Source organism: Octopus bimaculoides, chromosome 6, assembly GCF_046866305.1.
Source record: "Octopus bimaculoides isolate indiv1 chromosome 6, ASM4686630v1, whole genome shotgun sequence".
Lineage (NCBI taxonomy): Eukaryota > Metazoa > Mollusca > Cephalopoda > Octopoda > Octopodidae > Octopus > Octopus bimaculoides.
The window spans coordinates 107,080,832-107,104,624 of record NC_142933.1 but is presented as its reverse complement, the minus strand read 5'-3'; the positions used below and the strand labels follow the sequence as shown (position 1 = coordinate 107,104,624).

At 36.9% G+C, this 23,793-nt stretch overlaps 1 protein-coding gene across 13 annotated transcripts in view; it reads right to left on the bottom strand.

Moving 5' to 3' along the window:
* LOC106880445 (lethal(2) giant larvae protein homolog 1) overlaps window positions 1–21,732 on the bottom strand; it is a 150,402-nt gene extending 128,670 nt beyond the window's left edge. For all 13 annotated transcript variants that reach the window (XM_089354388.1, XM_089354391.1, XM_089354383.1 and 10 more), the window contains exons 1-2: window positions 21,620–21,732; window positions 20,193–20,351 (exon numbers count right to left, since the gene is read on the bottom strand). In XM_089354388.1, coding sequence (XP_089210514.1) covers window positions 20,193–20,276 — 84 coding nt within the window. In that variant the 5' untranslated portion in view covers window positions 20,277–20,351; window positions 21,620–21,732. The remainder of the gene's footprint in view (window positions 1–20,192; window positions 20,352–21,619) is intronic.
* Between the last annotated feature and the right edge of the window lie 2,061 nt (window positions 21,733–23,793).

Here is a 23,793-nt window from a genome sequence, read left to right as displayed (position 1 = left end):
ATGTGGTCGGGAAGCAAGCTTCTTACCACACAGACATGCCTGCACCAATATATATATATATATATATATATATATGAAAAGAAAAGATAAGCTCTATAAGATAGGGAATAGGGGCAATTGCTTTACTGCCTGTAAACTTGATATTCCCTGATTAAAAGGGTTTAAAAAGTGGTACACGATCAACCTTAACAAGGATTTGAACTCAAGACTGACCTCAATGAATATGGACTACTTCTGACCAAGCTGTATTTGTTCAGTAGCATATTAATCTTAGGTATATGTGTGGGGGTGGTAGGAAGAGCACAGACGTGGCTGTATGGTTAAGAGCAGCACTTTCCAAGCCAATGGTTTCAAGTTCAAACCAACTGTGCAACACCTTGGGCAAGTACCTTCTACTACAGCCCTGAACCATCACAGCCTTGCGAGAGAATTGGGTTGACAGAAAACAAGAGAAACCCATTGTGTATGTGTACATGTGTACTCTACAAAGGACAGGAGCTACATGCATTGTTGTTGATGTTGTCACTTCTGTCAACAAACTGTCTTTCTGTCTTTCAAGACCCGTGAAGTAAGAGGTAAAGCTTGGCAACAGAAGAACAGCAGTCAACTGCCTGAAAGGATGAAAGGCAACATTGACTTTGGTGGGATTTGAACTCAGAACATACACAACTGAAAGAAATGCTGCTAAGCATTTCATTCCGTGCAGTAATGATTCTACCAGCTTTGCCACGTTCATAAAGATGACAATTCTTTCTACTAAAAGCACAAGGTCTGATATTTTGTGGGTAGGGGAAAGTCAGGGGCTCAATTGGTGCTTGTTTTACCAATTCAGTAAGGGAAGGCAAAAATCAACTTCTATGGCATTTGAATTCAGAATGGAGAGCTAAAAGAAATGGTGCTAAGTATTTCGTCCAACGCAGTAACAATTCTGCCAGCTCACATCTTTAATAACAATAATAATACTAACAATAAAGAATCTAGTGAAACTATATTACGGATAAACCATAGCTCCAAGACAGCACAATTTTTGACCATTCAACAGCGCATATACAAAATAATGAATGAAATCAATAAAGCAGTGAGATAGTGCAGCTAGTGATACACTGCCGCAAGTCTTAACATGTTTACATAAGCGCTAATGGAAAACAATAGCAATTATATAGCTGTTTGCAGCATGCCTCATCACCCCCACCGTCATCATCTTTGTTGTCATGTCGACATCATCAGCAGCAGCATGTTCCACGATTTGGATAAATCTGAGAATGTATCATGATATAAACTTAATGGTGGATCTCCTTCATACAACGAAGAAGATTCAGTTGTTGTTTGATCAATTGGATTATTCGTCCCTGAATTAATAAGCGGTCGAGCACCTTACAGACATGTTCTTTTCACTTTCGCTTGTTTCTGCCATTTGACTGTGGCCATGCTGGAGCACCACCTTGACGGGTTTTAGCCGAAAAAAATTGACCCCAGAACTAGGACTTATTCTATCGGTCTCTTTTGCTGAACCGTTAAGTTATGGGGACATAAACAAACCAACACTGGTTGTCAAACAGTAATGGGGAACAAACACACACACATACATACATACATACACACCGTCCAACCCATGCTAGCATGGAAAGTAGACATTAAACGATGATGATGATGACACATATATACATATGCACACACACACACACACACATATACGACAGGCTTCTTTTAGTTTCCATCCACTAAATCCACTCAAAAGGATTTGGTTGGCCTGAGGCTATAGTAGAAGACACTTGTCCAAGGTGCCACACAGTGGGACTGAACCCGGATCCATGCTGTTGGGAAGCAAGCTTCTTACCACACAGCCATGCCTGCGCCTTTACTGTTTAGAAGTGACACTGGTGCACAGTTGAATTTTAGAATTTTCTCAAGTGTAATTCCACAATTACTCTGAAGAAATTTATGGCCATGTTATGTTCCTGTGAAATACCCAAGTGGCAATTTTTTATAGATTACGAAACCCAATCCATTTCTGGTACTTATTTCAATAAACGAAACATATAAAGGCACACAAATGCCAGTTGGTAGTATTAAACCAGACAATAAATTATATCTACCACCAAGAGAATTTCTATTGTAAGATACTGCAGCACAAGCCATAATTGCTAACTTTTGAAGAAAAATTCCAGCATAAAAAGGTTTTTAACCCTTTTCATACCAACCCACCTCAGATGACCTCTGGTCCTATGTTATAAACTTCTCATTTTAAAGTAATCTAAATTTAAGCCTCCCATCACAATTTCATTTTGTGTTCCAAATACCAGCTTAATTAAGACAAAGTTATTTTAGTAAACTAACTGAAATAGAGCCAGTGTATTTTGACAGAAATATGGTAACTAAAGGGTTAAAATCATCAAAATAATTTTCTTTTCTTTTTTATTTTTACTCAGCAGATTAATAATTAAGATATTTTACTAAATTCACTATTTCCAAAATTAATTGAAACAAAGGTTGTGAATTTCAACAGTAAAAAAAAAAAAATTGGTTTCATGTTAAGACTACAAAGTAAGCATTAAGAGATTGAATGTGATTCATTGTTAGTAAGATAACTGAACTTAAGCTACTAGTTTCATTTAAACAATGTATTGACTTAATTACACAGCAAATGATAACTATTTGTAGTATGAGGTAAAATATTTAGTCTCCCTCCGCCTGAGAGGCACACTAAGTAGTACATGGGTTACAAAGATAGGACGTTATACTAGAGATTAAAAGGCCAAGTTCAGGCGTTGCCACAAGTGTTCTTCTTGTAGGCCCAGGTGAAGACAGATTTGTACCTTACTCTCCTACCACCACCCAGAAAAATAGGTGTCACTCAATCTTTACAGGTGAAAAGGAAAAGAACAAAAAGAACCATGAAACTGGAAGAAAGTTGGTTACCAAACTAGTTCCTGGCTTTGGGTAAAAGAAAATACAGGAGGATCAGTTAATTATGATTTTATTCAACATATTCCCCTCCCAGATTCACACACTTATTGCAGCAGTCCATCAGTTTTTCTAAGCCCTATAAAAGAACTCAGAAAGTTGATTCTCCAACCAGGAATTCTGCAAAACCCTTAAAGCCAGGAACTTTTCACCATCCCTTCATATGTCTTTGTTTCAATTAATTTAGAAAATATTAATGATTTAATAAATAGCATAGTCGCTATTAAGCTGCTGTTTGGAACATAAGCATGAGACTTCGATAAAAGATTTCAATTCAAATCAGTTTAAAACAGAACGGTCCCAGGCTCTGGTAGGCTTGTATCTAAAGAGGTTAACACTTTAGCATTCAGGCTTTTCTATCAAACGTAATACTTATTCATTCATACTGTTTTAAATTAATCAAACATTATCTAGCAGCTTTGAGATTTTGATACGATTATTTTATGAATGACATTGTAAGGTAGGTGTGAGAAGCCAGTTCTGGTTGGTTTGAACATAAAACAAGAAGAATATTCGAGCCAGATATGGCTGTCTAAATTCTAAACGGTTATATTTTGTTATTTACATAACTGAAATTAGGTGTTAATGGTGGGCATTAGGAGGGGCATCCTGCAAAAAGAAAACCCATGCCAAAGTAGATATTGGTGTATGACACAATTTTCCAAATTGTCAAACTTTGTAGAACCATGCATTCCATGTCAGCATTGAAGCCAGACATCAAATGATGATGATGATGATGATGATGATGGTATTCAGAAATCTAGACGAGAAAGTAAAGACCAAAAGAAGCAATAAAACAAATGGAAAAGGATTTCCTCAAACCAACGAAGACTGTAGAAATGGTGGTGATGTGAAAAAAAGTGGAATCAGAGCTTTTGGTGTCCTTGTGTCTATGTAGAGTGAAGTGTTCACAGCTGTGGATAAAATATTCAGCTGGATTTGAGATGGGAAGAGAGGAAAGAGTGCGTGTTTGAGAATATATGTGTGTGTGTGTGTGTGTGTGTGTGAGTGCATGGGTGCATGTGCGAGTTTATGTGAGTGAGTACGTGATTGTGCATGAGTGCATGTGCATGGGTACACATGCATGTGCAAGTGCATGAGTGAGTGTGTGAGTGCATGTGCATATGTACGAGCATGTAAGTGCATGTGCGAATGCAAGAGTGTGTGACTGCATGCATGAGTGAGTGGATGCATGAGTGTGTGTGTGTGTGTGTGTATGTGTGAGTGAGTGCGTCTCAGTCTCCTTCTCTTGATACAACATGATAATTGTAAATGAACATCACTGTCATACAAGCAGTGTCCTTCATTTCCAATATTCTGTGTAAACATGTCTGGCCTTGGGGAAATATTGCCTCACTTGAAAATAGGTGTGGGTTGGCAACATGGGGGTAGCGGTATTTGGCTGTAGAAAATCTGCCTAAGAAAAAATCTCCATCTGACCCATGCAAGCATGGAAAAGTGAACATTAAAATGATGACGATGACGATACATTACATAAAACCAAATAACGTCAAAATATTGGTCAACGTATCCACCACTCATATCTGATTCTCAAACTAAAAACAGGGCAGTGAACTCACACTAGTGCAAATCAAATTAACTGTAAACAGATCTGAAGTGTCAGTAGGAGCACTGTATGATCGCTGAGTGTTTTACTTTGCTTTCAATACTGAGACTAAATCCAAACATTGCTACAATCACCTGCCCTCGATACACTGCATATATGTAAAGGATGAGAAAATACATCGAGACCCCCATCATATATGTCAATGGTTAGCAACTGGGTCAGGGTATTTACATGTAAAAACACTTAAAAATAAAAAAAAATATTCTACCCATGCAAGCAAAACAAATATATATATATTGGGTTGGTGCATAATTATTGTGGCTTTTTTTCAACAAAAACAACAACAACATGTAACAAAAAACATCTTTAAATGATTATTCCAGAGCATATTCACCATCTACTTCAATCACTGCTTCCCATTTGCTTGGCAGACGGTCAGACCGTCATTTAAAGATGTTTTTGCTAAATATTGTTATTGCTTTTGCTGGATAAAATTTGTTGGAAAAAAAACTATAATAATTATGCATCAACCCAATACATCATCATCATTTAATATGTTTTCCATGCTGACATGGGTTGGATGGTTTGACCGGGGAGGGGGTCTGGGAAGCCAGGAGGCTGCACCAGGCTTCAATCTGATCTGGCAGTGTTTCTACAGCTGGATGCCTTTCCTAACGCCAACCATTCCACGAGTGTCGTGGGTGCTTTTTACGTGCCACCGGCACAGGGTCCAGTTAAAGTGGCACTGGCATCAGCCACGTTTGGATAGTGCTTTTTACATGCCACCGGCACAGGAGCCAGTCAGGACGAGGGGGCTGACATCGACCACATTTGGATGGTGCTTTTTATATGCCACTGGCATGGGGAGACAGTCAGGCGGCGCTGGCATCAGCCACAACTACAATTTCCATTTGATTGTGGTTTGATTTGATTTTGATATATATATAAAACAAAGAAATCAATTTAAAAAATGCAGGGTAATTAAATTGCCTAATTAAAATCAAAAGAGTAATACTTTGAAACATTATCCAAAGTAATTAGTCATTAGGGAGAAACTCTTTGAAATAAAGAGATTTACTCTCAAACAAATTCAAATATATTTAATAATTAAGGTCCTAAGGGAAATTTACTAAATTTATGTGGTCCTTCTCTAAATTAAGGGTTTAGTTTTATTCCCATTTTTATTAATTTGTTCATTAAATTTATATTTCCAATAGGTACAGGCATGGTTGTGTGGTTAAGCAGTTCACTTGCCAACCATGTGGTTTCAAGTTCAATCCCACTACAAGGTACTTGGGCAAATGTTTTTTACTCAATGGATTGGGTAGATTATAAATATACATGCATGCGCATGCATGTGTGTGTATATATATGTATGTGTGTGTGTTCTATATGTACATGTAGATGAAGGTATGTACATACATGTACATACATATGCATATACTCATATTGTTTATATATATATATATATATATATATATATATATATATATATACACACATACATATGAACCATCAGACACACATACGGTTGCTTACACACACACACACACACACACACCACAAGGGTATTTAAAACACACTCACTCAGACAGAGAGAGACACACACTCACGTACACACACACTCCCACACACACACACAGATGCACACATACATACACACACAGACGCACACATATGTACACACCCTCACACATACATACGGTTGCTCTCTCTCACACACATACACCACAAGGACGATTAAAACAACACATACATACTCAGAAAAATAGATATACGCACACTCTCACGTACACACACCTAACATCCCCACCGACACAAAAAACACACAAACACACATACACACGCACACACACGAACAAACACATATACACATGCGCACACACAACACCCTAACAAATATTAATCACACACATACACACTCACACAAACGTGCACACACATACACACACCATCCTACCATAGATAAAACACACAATACTCATATACACATGCCACACACGCACGCACTCACACAGAAATAGACATACATATGAACCATCACACACACACATACGTTTGCTTACACACACACACACACACCACAAGGATATTTAAAACAACACACCCACTCAGACAGGGAGACACACACACACTCCCACACTCACACACAGATGCACACATACATACACACACAGACGCACACATATGTACACACCCTCACACATACATACGGTTGCTCTCTCTCACACACACACACCACAAGGACGATTAAAACAACACATACATACTCAAACAAAGAGATATACGCACACTCTCACGTACACATACCTAACATCCCCACCGACACAAAAAACACTCAAACACACACTCATATACACATTCCACAATAAACTCTGGGACCAATAAAAACGGCACACACACGGACACAAACACACATATATACACACACACACACACATAGAGATGTGCACAAAACCAGTCCCAAAAACTAGTGAACCATGACAGACTGTCACAGACCAACCAAAATTAAAAAATCCTTTTTAACTCTTCTTCCCTCCTACCCCAGCTAGCCAGTCGTACTGTCTCTTAAGACAGTAAAACATTCCCTCAATATACACAAGAGGAAAAAGCCAGGTCAGTTCCTCTTCAACTTTATTCGATTGTCAAAGAATATGTATAAGAATATGTATATATATTATTCCATATGTGTATTTTCATACACTGTTTTTAACATTTTCATTTTAATATCAGAGAATGTGTGATAATCAGTATGTAACAATACAAAGTTCATACAAAGCTTTATACTTTAAATATATATTTTATCATCAAAGAATGTATATATGCATTTTAATTCTCGAACTGTTTTTTAACATTTTTTATTATTCTCAAAGACTTTTGATAATCTTTTTCTAAAAAAGTGAAACCGGTTAAGTAAATAAATATTTAAAAAAAATAAGTGCATTTTCAAACCTTCTTTCATATATATATATATATATATATATATATATATATATATATATATATATATATATATATATACACACACATATACATACAGTAATCCCTTACCATGTCACGGTTCACCTACCACAGTTTATTATTTAAATTCAAGTCGATTCCTCCATGGTGTTTTGCATTTATAATAAAATAAATATACACAAATTATAAAAATTAAAAAAATATATACAGTACAGTACTGTTTCTATATCGCAGATTTTTACCTATTGTGGGGGGTTTTGGAACCTAACACCTGTGATAGTTGAGGGATTACTCTGTGTGTGTGTGTGTGTGTGTGTGTGTGTGTGTGTGTGTGTGTGTGTGTGTGTGTGTGTGTGTGTGTATAGTTAACATTTGTTTATGTTCAGTTATAATAAAGACAGTTTTACATTAATCTGATGGGCTGTCCCAATGGTTCCTGACATGAACATAAGCTGAAAAACCTTTCAATATCCTGGGGCCTGTGGGAAAACTCATTTAAATAAAAGGGGTCCTTGGTAGTGAAAAGGTTGGGAATGACTGGGTTAGTCTATACCAATGTTTCTCAAATGGGGTCCACGTAAGATTTTGCTGTTAAAATTTATAAGCAATAAATAGCTTAAACACCTACAATACATTTTTCTAATACAATTCCTAATAATATTTTATTACAAAAGTACAATAAGATGTCCTTTATATACATCAAATGACAAGGACAGTACATCCAAGTAACCAAAGGTGTCCATAGGCAAGAAAAATAGCTGAGAACCACTGCTCTTCTACTTTTGTAGAGTATAATTTTATTAGTCTTAACCCATTAACTGCCAAATTCTTTATTTGTATTTTTTGGCTTTGCCAGGTGTCTTAGGAGTTAGAATAATATATAGTATTTAAATTTTCTTCAAATGTGAATTATTTTGGAAATTATAAAATTTTCCATAAAGTCCCAAATGGGGATCGCTGAAAAAAAGCATATTTGTTCATTTCTATTCAATTGCAATAATAAAGATTTTTTTTTTTTTTTAACTATATTATATATATATATATATATATATATATATATATATAAGCACCCACTACACTCTCGGAGTGGTTGGCTTTAGGAAGGGCATCCAGCTGTAGAAACTCTGCCAAATCAGATTGGAGCCTGGTGCAGCCTTCTGGCTTGCCAGTCCTCAGTCAAATCGTCCAACCCATGCTAGCATGGAAAGCGGATGTTAAACGATGATGATGATGATGATGAATATCAAATGTGAATGTGTATGAAATATCAATGAATGATATAATAGTCGGGAAATGCAAAAAAAAAAAAAAAACTTTTTCAAAATTGTCAATATTTTTGTAGTTCAAAACTTGCGATTTAAGACCTAAAATGTCCTCTGGAATTAGTCAGAGCTAATAATGACAAACTTTAACTACTAAATATTGTTAAACACACCTCTGCAAGTACAATGTACATAAGCAATTCACTTTAAATACAATGAACAACCGGCAGTGAAATTGTTTTTAGTAGATCCCCAAATGGGGCTCATAGCAGGCAATGGGTTAAAGAATATTACTGACAGTGACTTCAAAGTTTCAGCCAGTTAAACCATCAAAGTCACTGTTGATAATATTTTTGTTTAAGAGTGTGCGTGTAAAAACAAGAACATGACATACATTGGTGAGACATCTAGAAGCACTGCAGAGTGGTTAAATGAACATTTGAACCAATATGATGACAAAAGACGGTCCTCCATACTCTACCGACATGCCAAGGACCAACATGGAGGCACACTGGGTCAGTTTGACATCCGCCTTTTATCCAAACACCTGAAGGACCCAACACTCAGATAAATACAGGAGTACGTCCTCATAAATGAAACATCCCCCATATTCTTTAAGTGGCGCCGTCACCAATACTCTTTATGTGGTACTGTCACCAATACTCTTTATGTGGTACCGTCACCAATACTCTTTATGTGGTACCGTCACCAATACTCTTTATGTGGTACCGTCACCAATACTTTTTAATTGACACCATCATCAATACTTTTTATGTAGTACCATCACTGCTGCTATTTCTAGCAAGTCAAGTGATCCTATAGAGGTTCCTGAGTTACCTTCAACTATAAGCAAATCGAAATGTATGAAGGTGATATCTGAAAGCAAGTCAAGCTCTTTGCTTCAAACCTAAATTCTAAACTGCCTCATCTGCTTCAATGCTCTTGAGGAAAACAAGAATGCATGCTAATCACCTTACACCCACACACGTTTGTTGGGGTTTTTTTCCTTTTGTTTTACTGTTTTATATCTAATATTAATTTTCTAACTTTTTAAAAAAATATTGCAACCATTTTTCAATACTTATAAGAGTGGAATCTACATGCATATATAACTCTACAGAGTCAACAATATGGCCAAGGTGAAATATTTTGCTTCTAAATATACTTATGTACAGCAAAGTCTCACATGTGTAATAGAGTTGTGAATTAGAAGACCTCAATTCACTGAGGTCATAGGCTATTGCTATTACTAGAGAAAAATTCACTCTAGGAGTGTTAGATATAGACATTTCCCATGTCTTCCCACGTCCAATTCTATGTAAACGTGTTAAATATAATTGTACATGCATATATTTTCATTATTATTTCTAAACTTAATTAAAACAAATGCAGTGATTTTCAACAGAAATACGGCATCGAAAAGGTTGACATTAACGATGGTAGTGGTGGCTAACAAAACTAGAAAACCTGGTGCACTGTCAGTTACAACAAAGAGGGTTCCAGTTGATCCGATCAATGGCACGACCATGTACCATAGTTTTCAGAGAGATTCTGGGTGACACAGAATGTCACGAGATTGTTCCTTTGAAATACAGGTACAACTCATTTTTTGCCAGATAAGTGGATTGGAGCAACATGAAATAAAGTGTCTTGCTCAAGGGCACAATGCACCACTGGGAATTGAACTCACAACCTTAAAAGCATGAGCTAAATACTCCTAACCACTAAGCCACATGCCTTCAAGAAGTGATGGCTAGCAGAAAGGATATGACACCTATCATAATACTTTACTGCATTTAATTACACACTTTCATGTTCTGAGTTCGAATCCAATCGAGGGTGACTTTGTGTGACTCGAGTCAATTAATTCCAGCTTGGTCAAGCTTTGCACACATCAACAAATATATTCACTATTTAACATCCGTTTTCCATGCTGGCAGGGGTTGAACAGTTTGACTGAGGACTGGCAAGCCATTAGGCTGCACCAACCATTCTTATGGAGCTATTGAAGAAGGACTCCGTATTTGTTACTGATGAAGTGCAACAATGCAGAAATACATGAATGACATCATTCATCGCCCAATGTGCTTTCCACACATATTGTCTGACTATTTCCACAGCAAAAAGGTCTGCCCACTTCCACGTGTACATGAACATAAAATATAAATTGTACACGCATGGTATTAAACTGCCTCTGATGGTGAGGTTCCAGTTTGGGAGTTCTGGAGCTGTTGGGGAGCTTGGAGTCACCCCTTAATTACCATTACTCCCAGGTCCGTTCCGACCTAGAATAGTAACACCAGTCTATGGGTTAAATAGATTTCCCAGAGGTGGAGGAAGTTCCTGTTATTTTGAGAAAACTGTGCAGAAGGCAGCTCTTCTAGAAGAAAGATACTCTGATATGACACTTGCAGTCATTTTGCAATGCTTGTCACTGGAACCGACGATGGCAATCGAGAGAAAATGGCAAAAGGGTTGTATAAGCTTTTGTTACTTAGGTCCAGTGATGTACAGATGTCTCATTATCATTTGAAGAAGAGATGGTTATCATCTGACAAGATGAGGCAATCATCCATTAGCACGCCAGGTGAAATGTTTAACAGTATTTTGTCTGTCTTTACGTTCCAAGTTCAAATTCTGTCGAGGTTGACTTTGCCCTCCATCCCTTTGGGGTCAATAAATTAAGTATCAGCTGCATACTGAGGTCAATCTAATTGACTGCCCCCCCCTCCCCCAAAATTTCAGGCCTTGTGCCTTGAGTAGAAAAGTATATATATATATACAAACACACATTATATATACCAGGGACGCGCTGCCTCGGGAGTGCTTACCTTGTATAAAATAGATTGATAGCAACATTTCCTTTAATGGCAAAATATGCACCAAATTCAATAAAATTGTGAAAGTTATTCTCATTACTATGCATAAAATGCAAAATATTTAATTTTTTGGTAGATTAGGTAGGCATAATTCACCCCTGCCTTTCAATCTCAATATTTAAGCTACGCATAGTAATGTTGTAGTAGGCATGCTGCATACATTCCTACAAGCACGTTTTCTTTATGTGCTACAAAGGCAGAAATAGATCTGCCTTCAACTCAATCATGCGCCTGCATTTTGGTTATTTTTTGTGTGTTTTACTACATAAACATCACCAACTGCCTACCCAAAGTAATTACTGATGGCACATGTCTGAATATATTATTTTGCTTAAAAGAGTTCCAACACTGTCTGTTTTTTATGTTTTATTTATATTCCTGCAGAACTAATGTGGGGTATAGAATATGGAATATACAATATATAATATAATATACAATATAAAATATAAAATAAAAATGGATGGCACCATGAAAGAAAGTATTGAATGTAGATGAAATATTGAGTGTTCAATATAAAGGATCAAATATATAAATATAAATATATATATAAAGGTGACTCGAGTTTCAGGGCTATTTCCCTTCGTCATGGCCGGTATGACAGACTTTAACAGATATATATATGTATGTATGTATGTATGTATGTATGTATGTATGTATGTATGTAGACGAAGAACCACAGTAGGTGGCACCAGCTGCCTGTGTAACAGGGCAGTAATTCTAGTGAACTAATACAGAATTGAGGAATACCTTCGTCCTTTCTGGTGCCAATGGTAGGTTAAACTATATGCCCAGCAGACTCTACAAAGTGGTCTGACAAGACGAAGAGCCATACAAAAGCCATGCCAAACATGGAACCCCTGAGTGAGACATGCATACTGAAAATCACATCAAGAGTTACCCAACTAAAGCAGGAAACCCCAAAGAACTGGTACATATACATGTATATGCAGACACTTATGCACATTCCTCCATGTATATACATACACACAATGAAAGGAGAATGGCTGGGAAAAGCCACCCAAGGATACACATGCTGCATAAATCTTTGTGAGGTCAGTGCGAGTATACTTGAGGTAACAAGTCAATATATTTAAAGCAAACCTTAATGATGAGGACAATCTAAAGGGAGCAGGAATCCCAAATAAAACGTGTGTCTGTGTGAGTCTGCACCCAGGAGAATGAGTTTACTAGAGTGTGGACAACTCCAGGAATGTTTCAGCCTTATTTGACCTCAACAGCAGAGCTACTGACAATTAGCGTTTCTTTTTAATTGACATGCGAGTGTGGGGTAGCAACTTAGCAGAATGACTGGAAAATATATATATATATGCACTATTAAATACTCTTGACTCTTTTACTGGTTTCAGTCATTGGACTGCGGCCATGCTGGAGCACCGCCTTTAGTCGAGCAAATCAACCCCAGGACTTATTCTTTGTAAGCCTAGTACTTATTCTATCGGTCTCTTTTGCCGAACCGCTAAGTTACAGAGACGCGAACACACCACCATTGGGTGCCAAGCGATAGTGGAGGGGGGACAAACACAGACACACAAACATATATATACATATACATATATATATATATATATATATATATATATATATATATATATACATATATATATACACATATATACAACGGGCCACTTTCAGTTTCCGTCTACCAAATCCACTCACAAAGCTTTTGTCAGCCTGAGGCTATAGTAGAAGACACTTGTCCAAGGTGCCACACAGTGGGAATGAACCAGGAACCATGTGGTTGGTAAGCAAGCTACTTATCACACATTGTATATATATATATCATGGAAAGATAATTATTAGATGGGTCATAAGCCAATAAAGAATCCACTGAAGTTGATATATGCTGAGAGTGAAGAACTGAAAATATTACAAGTATGTCTAGGCTGATTCAATGAAATGAAGTAATGATTGAGGGCTGATATGTACAGAAGATGATGAAATATATGAACTAACCTAGAATGTGGTGGCTGTATGACCCAATTTCGATTTCCACATAAAAATACCTGAAATTATTAAAGCTCTTGGGAGAGGCAGAAATGTCACAACCTCTTCCCCTTCGCTTGGATATTGCAAGACAAGCTTTTAGTCTTCTTTGAAATAATTTCAGTTATAACTACCTAAGGCTCAGAAATTTATGAATATCAACCGACTGTTATTTTACTTCAAAAACACATCATACCTATGGAAAGAACAAAAAAACTAAGACAGAACGAAGAAAGGCGGGGACAGAGAGGGAGAGAGACAGACAGACAGAGAGAAAAACAGAGAAAACGAAGAAGAGAAGAAAGAAGCGTGAGAGGGTGAAAAATCTTGGTAAGAAACAGGACTTTAATTAAAAACCATGGGTGGACATAGCCATTACAACATAAGAAGCAATTAATTAATCATGTTTAGGTTTATAATTATTCTGTTAAAATGACATTGTGGAAATGCTATCTGAATCATCATGCATCAAAAAACGAAAGGCTTTTAAACTTCCAAGGTCGATTAAATGAAATACATAGCCTAGAGATTTATAGCGACATAAGTACAGTTTAGAGCCCCCATCCTCCGATTCATAACTTACTGAAAACTGCAGGTTTTAAAATGAAATTCTGCAGAGATATGTTTTCGAGGGGGTAGATTAAAACCGTATTGCTAAATCGGAGGAGTGGGGTATGGGCTTCCGACTTTGTTGTCATCAATTTCCGTAATCTTTTTTGTTTCAGCCATGAGATTGCAGATTCAATTTTTTTTTAAATTTTAGATTATGTAATCTTTTGGAAACGTATTTCTGTTAAATATCATTAAAAAAAATATACATTTTAAAGTTATGAGGAAATAGTCAGGAGGTGCGGAGGAGGGGAGAACGATCCAAAACTCCTTAAAAAAAACTATCAACACAATCGTAATATACACACTCGAAAACAGATGTCTTCAACAGTTATATTTAAGAAAAATTGATTTTATACAGAAACTCGTGAAGAAACAAAACAGGAGGGTGGGGGCACGAAAGTGTAGTTATGCCAATGTATTACAAAGAGGTCTGTTTGAACTTAGAGGAAATAGATAAAATGAATTGGAGATATCTTTCACAGATTAAGCGACTCTGTTGCTACGGTAAAAACCTTATACATATATATGTATACACACACACACACACACACACACCAAAGGGCAAATGTGATTAACACGCTCGGGCAGTATTTAGTGATGTCTCGTGTTCAAATCCCATCCTCAGTTGGTTTTCTTTCTTTTTTTCTGCGGTCGGTAAAAATAAGATACCAGTCCATATAAACCGGTTATAGCACCCTTGCCTCAAAAACTGCACATTTCCGTGTTCCTAACAGTGGCAGAGGTTCTTCTAAAATCTTCCTCAATACCTTAGACGATACGAAAATACTCTAGGCACAATGCCAACCATTTTGAGGGGCGGGGATAAGTTGATTACAGCGACCCAAGTACTCAATTGGTACGAATTTTACCGATTCCAAAGGGATGGAAGACAAAATCGATATTGTGAGAGAGTATCAAGTAACAGGCTCAAACCGGAATATACAAATACACACACACACATATAATGTACATATATACACACAGACATGTATGTGTGTGTGTATACACACACACACACATCAGTAGTAGCCAATGAAACTTGCCTCAACAGAAACACCTTCGTTTAATATTCAAATCGCTGTAAATAACGAAACGGCACGGAAAAAAACTGAAAAGCATACGCCCTACTATAATATGGCCCAGGAAACTCAGAACAGATTGTCAAACTAAAGGGTTTGACCCGAGCAAACAAAAAAAATATATATATAAAAATATTTTTAAAAAAAGCAACGAGAGGCTATGACAGTCACCATGCTTTTTAACGAGTCGTAAAGGATTTAAATAAACGACCGCAGAACGATAAGGAGCTAAGTCGACCTCGCGACGATTCGAACTCAGAACATAAAGCAGCGTAATTAAATACAACGAAGTATTATAACCGGTGCGCCGTCTATTCTGCTAGCCACCACTACCACACCCTTAACGTCGACCTTTTTGATGTCCTATTTCTATTGGAAATCACTGCTTTTGTTTCAATTGATTTTCGAAACAAAGAATTTAGTAAAATAACTTTTATCAAACAGGCGCAAGGCGGCGAGTTGGTAGAATCGTTAGCAACGCCAATGCTTACCGGCATTTCGTTCTTCTTTACGTTCTGGGTTCCAATTCCACCGAGCTCGCCTCGTGTCTGGTGGTGGTGGTCGATCAAATAAGAACCAGTTGTGCACTGAGGCCCAGTGTAATCGATATACCCCTCCCCTAAAAATTGCTAGACTTGTACCGCTTGGGAAATTAGAAATTTTGTATTGAAGGTTTTATTTTCGATTACTTTAAAAAAGAAGTTTGTATCGGAGAACCAAAGGTGGTCTCGAGCCGGTTGAGTATCAAGCCCAGGTCTTGACTGGCACTTTAATTTTACTGACCCTCCAGTAGGATAAAAGAGGAAGATCGAAAAAATAATAATAATAATAATAGTTTTTTTTTTTGTTATATATAAACACTGACAGGATTCTTAGAATGAAACAAAAGTTAGAGATCGAAAAAAATCTTTACTGCTTCAGTGCTGCAGAAAACCCACTTCATTGAACCAACGACAAAAATAATGATTCTCTGATAATTGGCACAATCTATAAAAGTGGATGGAGGGGAACAGAACAGAATTCACCACCATCACATAAACATGACAGATCATTCTGGAAATATTGACACAAAATTATCGGAAAGAAAGACTAAACTGAAAGGTCAAAGCCTTGGATTCTATTATTACTAGTTATAGAAATTTCGTTTTACACCAGAACTTTGGCAGAGACAGACAGACAGACAGACAGACAGAAGAAACGGTTAGGCACCGACCTAAATTCCTTACAACACTTTTTCATTATTTCAAAAGGTGTCGCGCTGGCGGAATCGTTAGCACGCCGGACAAAATGCTTATCGGCGTTTCGTCCGTCTTTACGTTCTGAGTTCCAATTCCGCCAAGGTCTATTTTGTCTTTCATCCTTTCGGGGTCGATAAATTAAGTACCAGTGAAACACTGAGGTCGATACAATCAACTGGCATCCGCCCCCAAAATCGGTGCCCTTGTGACAAAATATGAAAACATTGTTGTCGGTATGACAAGGAAAGGACACACCAGACAATGTAATTTGAAAAGACGGAGTTGTCACATCCGGAACGTCTGATCATATCTGCTTGATCGGCGTTGACCTGGGGTTAAACAACATAATGTCTTATTACTTATTAATTTTTTTTCCAGACTCAAGCTTTAAACAACGATTATATCAGCCAAAATTGTAGTTTAGCGCCGAAGCAATTAACGCGTTCCAGCTGTGACCATCCTGTCTTTTTCCAAGAACTTCGTAAACCAATGCCTTTCTGCATGTAAGACAACCAGGTCGGATTTGAAGATTTGGCTGCTATTTCTACCCGCTCAAGCGACTGCATAGGGGCGTTATAGCTGAGTATTGGCTGGTCATTATTCTTTTTACATTCTGAGTTCAAATTCCGACGAGGTCGACTTTACCTTTCATGTTTTCAGGGTCGATAAATTAAGTATCAGTTGAATAGTGGGGTCGATCTAATCGACTGGGCCCCTCCCCCAAAATTTCGGGCCTTGCGCATAGAGTAGAAAAGAATATTTTTTTTTACTAAGATGCACCAAGATTTTGTGTTTTAGAAAAAAAAAAAAAAAATGATGGCTGGATTGCCCCCGCCTTGAACTCCAAAGCTTATATTTTAAAGTCTGATACTTATTCTGCTGGTCTCTTTCGCTGAACTACTTAGGGGAACGTAAACAAACCAACAATGGCTATCAAACAGTGGTGGGAGACAACACAGGAACACATACATAATACACACACATATATATACGACGGACTTCAGTTTCCATCTGAAAATCCACTCGCAAGGCTTGGGTTGGCGTGACCCAAAGACACTTGACCAATGTGCCGCGCAGAGGGACTGAACCTAAGACCACATGATTAGGAAAGCCAGCGCCTTACCCACACAGCCACGCCTGCGCCTTAAGTTATTTTGATTATTATCGAACACAACAGATGACAATCATAATAATGTTTATTATAATCTAAAGGAGTTTAACCGCAGATCAATTTTCACCGAACAGACTCATGACCAAAAGAATTCCAGTCGTGACCACTGTAATTTTTCTTTTTTTTTTCTTTTCAAACATTGCAACTAAATATATCGAATGTGCTCTTCATTGGAGTGCAATTGGAGAGAAATCTGGCTGCCATTTCTAGCAAGGTCAACGACAACAGAGACTCTCCTAGACTGGTTTACAATCTTAAAACCCAATATCAAAGGTTTCCTAACAGTGACTAAACATGTTTTTTTTTGGGGGGGGGGGTACTTTTGTAGAGCAAGGATCATCAACAATGTCCAATGTATCATTGAAGATCGTTGGATGCGATCAGAATGAGATTTGACTGCTATTTCTAGCAGTTCGCGCAACCGTGTGGTAGTGTCTTCCTCACTGGCTCGCATAGGAGTGAAAATATACACACACACAAACACAATTTTCCATTCATGTAACAAACTGGTTGCTGATATACGAGTAGTATAAGATGATGGCGGCGGTGGCGTATTAATTTCTGTTTTGACAGTAGCTGGAAGCGGGGAGAAGTAAGAGGACTGCAATGTACTACAACTAGCAGCAGCCGGTATAGACCAAGGCACGAAACCCAACCAACAGGTAGCAAGTGAAAACAGACAAAATACTACAAGTTTAAAGGGACAGAGAAAATAATTCTCCAGACGCTTGAGGACCCCGAAACACCTAGCAAGGGATCTGCAAAAAAAAAACACAGGAAAAATGGAGATCATAAATACTATTTTGGTCGGGTCAGTGTCTAGCTACTCTGAATTTTGGCCCACGGGTGCACAGAATCTCCGAGGCAAGTTACGACTGGAGACAGACTAAAATATTAATCTCTAATACAGTATCGAATGTTTTCTTTCTTTCCAGTCAACATTAAATGGATACACACACACACACACATATATATATATAAGACCCGTGAAGCGGACGAGTTCTCCTGTTAGGGCCTCTAGTTATCGTACTAATGTAAAGTTGTGTATTAAGATCCTCATTTGAACTAAAAGCTTTCCCAGATCTATACTGAGTCCACACACCCTCGATTATACAATGACAGTATTTCTTTTTTTCTCTTAAACATCTGTATTGCCTCCAAGTTTTATTTATTTGCAATTACTAATATCGAATAAGGCTTTTCCGACACGCATCACCTTACAATAAAAGACAGAGACAGGTGCTTAAACTATTGCCTTTTATATTTTAACATCTTCATAGTGGAACCTATTTAAAAAAATTAAGTGCCTCAAAATAGCTTAATCGAACTTAATATAAAAAAGTTGTTTTTTTTTCCCCCCTAGCGACGAGAACAATTCTGAAAGAAATATTTTTTTTTTCCACTTATACTATTATTACCGGATTAGTTTTTAGTGATTGACAAGATTTCTTAATGAAAGACTAAGGTGTGTCAGTAAATAAATATATAAATATATGTATAGGTTATACACACACAAATGAAATATATTCGACATAAAGAGTAATTAACAAGTAAATCAGAGAGTGGGAAGTAAATGCTATCTCCCCTCTAACTTACTAGTAACCTATTCTACACACATACATACCTATGTGTGTGTGTGTGTGTGTGTGTGTGTGTGTATATACACCTACCTACCTAAGTGAAAGGAAGAAAAGGCTTGTTCTCTGACTCATCCAGACAACTACTTCAAGATGGCCTCCACCGACCAACAACGAAAACGACAACCTATACACACACTTAGTTTACATACATTTTGATATATATACCCATACATCTAAATACAGTACATTTGTGCTTACACACATACTGATGTGTGTCTGTATGTATATATATATATATATATATATATATATATATATATATACACATAGGCAGACTGATGTGAATGATTATACGTATCGATGTGTACATATTAATGTGTATATATATCATGCGTATTGATGTGGTGCATATACACAACATATTGACGTGTATGCATAAATACATATATATATACACACACATATACAAACACTGATTTGTGTGCATATAAACTTTGATATATGTGCATACATACAAACATTTATATATATATATATATATATATATATATACACAAAGTGATATGTAAATATACACACGTAATAATATGAATATATGCATACACAATAATGTGGATATACACATAGTAAGGTATGTACATACATACACATATGTATGTAAGTATTGTCAGATAAATATATACAGTAATGTAGCCGCATAAAATATATATATATTATTGAGTGAGAGAGCAGTGCATGCCATCAATGTATGTATGTACATCAACAGACAACTAGACATGCAATTATAAACCAGATAGCCTCTGCAAAATTCCAAGTTGAGGACCAAGGGAGAGCGACGAGGACAAAACATTAACAACAATAACAAAATTTCTTACCCGCGTAAATCCAAACAGTTCCTTTTTCAATCGCTCTCGTTCTTCACTATCCTTCGAATGGTTTTTCTTCAGAAATTTCAACATTGTGTGTGTGGTGTGACACCAGTGGCAGACGGCGACAAAAAAAGAAACTGTTTTGTTTGTGTTAAAGGTGCAGACCTGGATATGTAGAGATATAAATTGGGTAAAATATTTTTTTTTTTAATAGATAGAGAGATAGATAGGTAGGTTGGTAGTTAGGTAATTGTGGTGGTGGTAGAAGTAGTAATAGTGATAAAGGTGGTAGCAATGACAGTATATAAAGTAAGAGGAGAGAAAGAAGAAAGGGGGAGGAGAAATATTATGAGGGAGTAAGTGAATGAAAAGAATTGAAGGGGAAGAGTGGGAGATGGAAAATGAATGAACGGAAAGAGTGGGAGAGTAGTAGATAGAAATAGATGAGAGGCACAGAGAGAGTGAAAGTAAGTCAATAAAGGGGGTGAGCGATGAGAAAGGGTGAAACAATGAATAAGAGGGGTGAGCGATGAGAAAGGGTGAGAGAATGAATGAGAGGAGGTGAGCGATGAGAAAGGGTGAGAGAATGAATGAGAGGAGGTGAGCGATGAGAAAGGGTGAGAGAATGAATGAGAGGAGGTGAGCGATGAGAAAGGGTGAGAGAATGAATGAGATGGGGGGTAAGAGAACTCTTTAGTAAAGTAAGGTAAGAAATGTAAATATGGCCACGGCTGTAATAGAAACTGTCGGCTACCGTTGAGGAAGCCGGGAAGTAATAAAGGCAGAGTAAATGAGAGAGATATAAGTAGGAATTGGAGGACGGATGATAGAGAGTTAAAGAAATAGAGAAGGGAGATTAAGCAGGGAAAGATTAAAGAGGACTGTATGAGAGAAAAGAGAACATGAAAACTACCCTAAGGCGGCCCAACTACATCTCTATATACTAATAATGATAGACAGGTTTTTTTGACAAAAGAAAATATAAGAGACTGTGAAATAATAATTAATCATAGCTGTCTCTATGAAATATTCGGGCGATCTAGTGAACTTTGTACATGTGTATGTATGTATGTGTGTCCTCCAGAGGAAAGAGTTTAAAATATTTGAATGTGCGTTATGTGTATATGGTTTCTTATTTCTTGAGGGGTTTTTATTTTTAACATTGGAAAGTCAAACATCTTACTCCATCGATATGATCAACCGTTTTAAAATAATAGAGCAGATGTATAAACACAGAAAGCAAAAATGTGAAAGATAGCTAGAGACAGAAAGAGATAAACATAATAATATTGAAAATTTTGGCAAATATATAGTAGAGACAGAAGAATGTAGTAATCTCTCGGTGTATATATCTAACATTCATCATTAAACGATGATTTCAAGACAACAAAAAAATTCCTAAATCAAATCAAGTTTAATTAGTTGTAACTTACGTGGTTGTAAGCTTAAATATATTCCTTAGAAAGAACAGGATGAAGTGCACAGCTAGATTCCAAATATGCGCCTAACACAACAACACAACAGCTTTACATACAACTTCTGAGTCGCGGGCTCTCTTTCTCTTCTTACAGTCCCCCCTCTCTCTCTCTCTCTCTCTCTCTCTTTATCTTTCTATCTACCTCACTATTTCTCTCTTACTATTTCTTCCTCTAGATCACTCTTCTCTTACTCTTTTTCTTTCTCTCTCTCTCTTTGTGCGCGCAAACTAGCTTTCACACTTCACATCATAAAATCGAATATAACATCAAGTTTATTTTGCTGAGAATTACAAAAAAATCGTTAGATAAGCTAAAGATATATTTCTTATACCGTTTGACGCTTATTTTTTTGTCAACTTGTCATCGAAATACAGAGGACTATATATTTCGCAGGCGTAGTATTAATGCGCTAAGCATTTAAAGCAACGACCACATGTCTGGAAGGGAGCCTTTTAAAAAAGGGTTGTATTTAGCTGAAGGCTGTTACGTTACCCCTAATTCTAGCTTCCCTTTCTCTCTATGAAGGGATTTGAAATTTTTTCTTTTTTATTTTGATTGCCGCGCTCTATATTTATAAGCCAATAGGGAAAGTGTATGCGATATGTGGTGACTAATCTTTTCAAAAATATTTGGACAATTATGTTTATTATATATTCTCAGGAGCTTTAGTTCAATTCAAGACCAGCTGTTGCCTGTGACTGCCTGACCTTACTACAAGTTAATTTCATACCGATCATCACAATACATGATCTAATTTTTGAAGTTCTCTCTTGTTCATTTTGAAAGGCGCTCCAAGTCAACATACGAAAATTTTATTTTAAAAGAATAAGTGTTGTTATTTCAAAATGTTGCTGAGGTCAACTTTACCTTTCATCCTTTCGAGGGTAGCTTAAATGAAATACTAGCCAATCGATGAACTCTTCCCCCCCCCCCCGCACCGAATTTCAGACATTGTGTCGTAGTTAAAAACAATAATTTAGTTCGATATTAAGTCATTATCAATCACCTATCAAAATTTGATCGTCACTTGAAACAATACAAGAGATATTACTGTATGCGAAATATGACTTAATCGAGATCTTATAGAATAATAAAGACAACTGCCAAAGTGAAATAGTGTAGCATAAACAGCGTTTATTTCCTGTCTGCTACTAAAATATGTCAATCTAATTAAAGTAGCGCTGATTAACAGAAGCAATTCACAGACCTCGGTATTTTAATAAAATTTTAATGCGTGTGCAATAAAATTCACATAGCTATTTAATAACACTACTCGTCGAGTAGTTTCCATAACTTTTTTTTTCCTGGTGAACTGTGTCCATGTAGTTTCGATCATAAGCAATTACAAATGTAGTTGAGAAAAGCATGAATGTCCTGTAATCTCATTTTTACTTTTTTATTCTATTGTGTAGCCTTGTGCTCATAAATGGAATGCTGAGTAAAAAAATGTCGGCGTAATTTGATGACAGTCAAGTAAAATAAGTACAAATTGTTATTCAGTATAGATATTTGATAAACCATATTCTGTAAGAAAGGTTGTTGGGGGTAATCAGTTGGAGATATTTATCGAAGGCTTGAGTCAGTAACATCTCTGTGTGCCGGCAGCCAAAGCACAACTTTTACTGGCCCAATCTACCTAACTGCGAAAGTGACGTATGTTTCATCAGCTTGTATACTAAGTTCCACGCCACCTCCCTTAGAGACGTCTGGCTTGCCTTGGATACACTGCATGGAAACGAAGCCTTTTAGTGTTGACTCTTACAACAGAAAATACTACGAGACACAGCCTGAGGGTGTGGGGGGAAGGACAGTCGTCAGAACGAAAAGGCTGAATCGATAAGATATTTTTGAGTATCAGGAGTCTAAATCCAGGTGTTCTGGTGTGTGTCTATATGCAGAATATATAGAAGCCCTGGCCCTAGAGAACAGATACCTGGCTATTCTAAGAAAATTACCTGCATTGAACAAGCGATCTGCTCAAATGGAAATTTATCTTCAGTTCGTTTAACACTGCAGAAACCATTGTTAAATGCAGACATAACAGAGTGTGTTTATATATTTATTCATTTATTCACTCTTTTTATTACTTTCCTGTTTAATGGTGTCGATCACTGAAATGTAGCTACGCT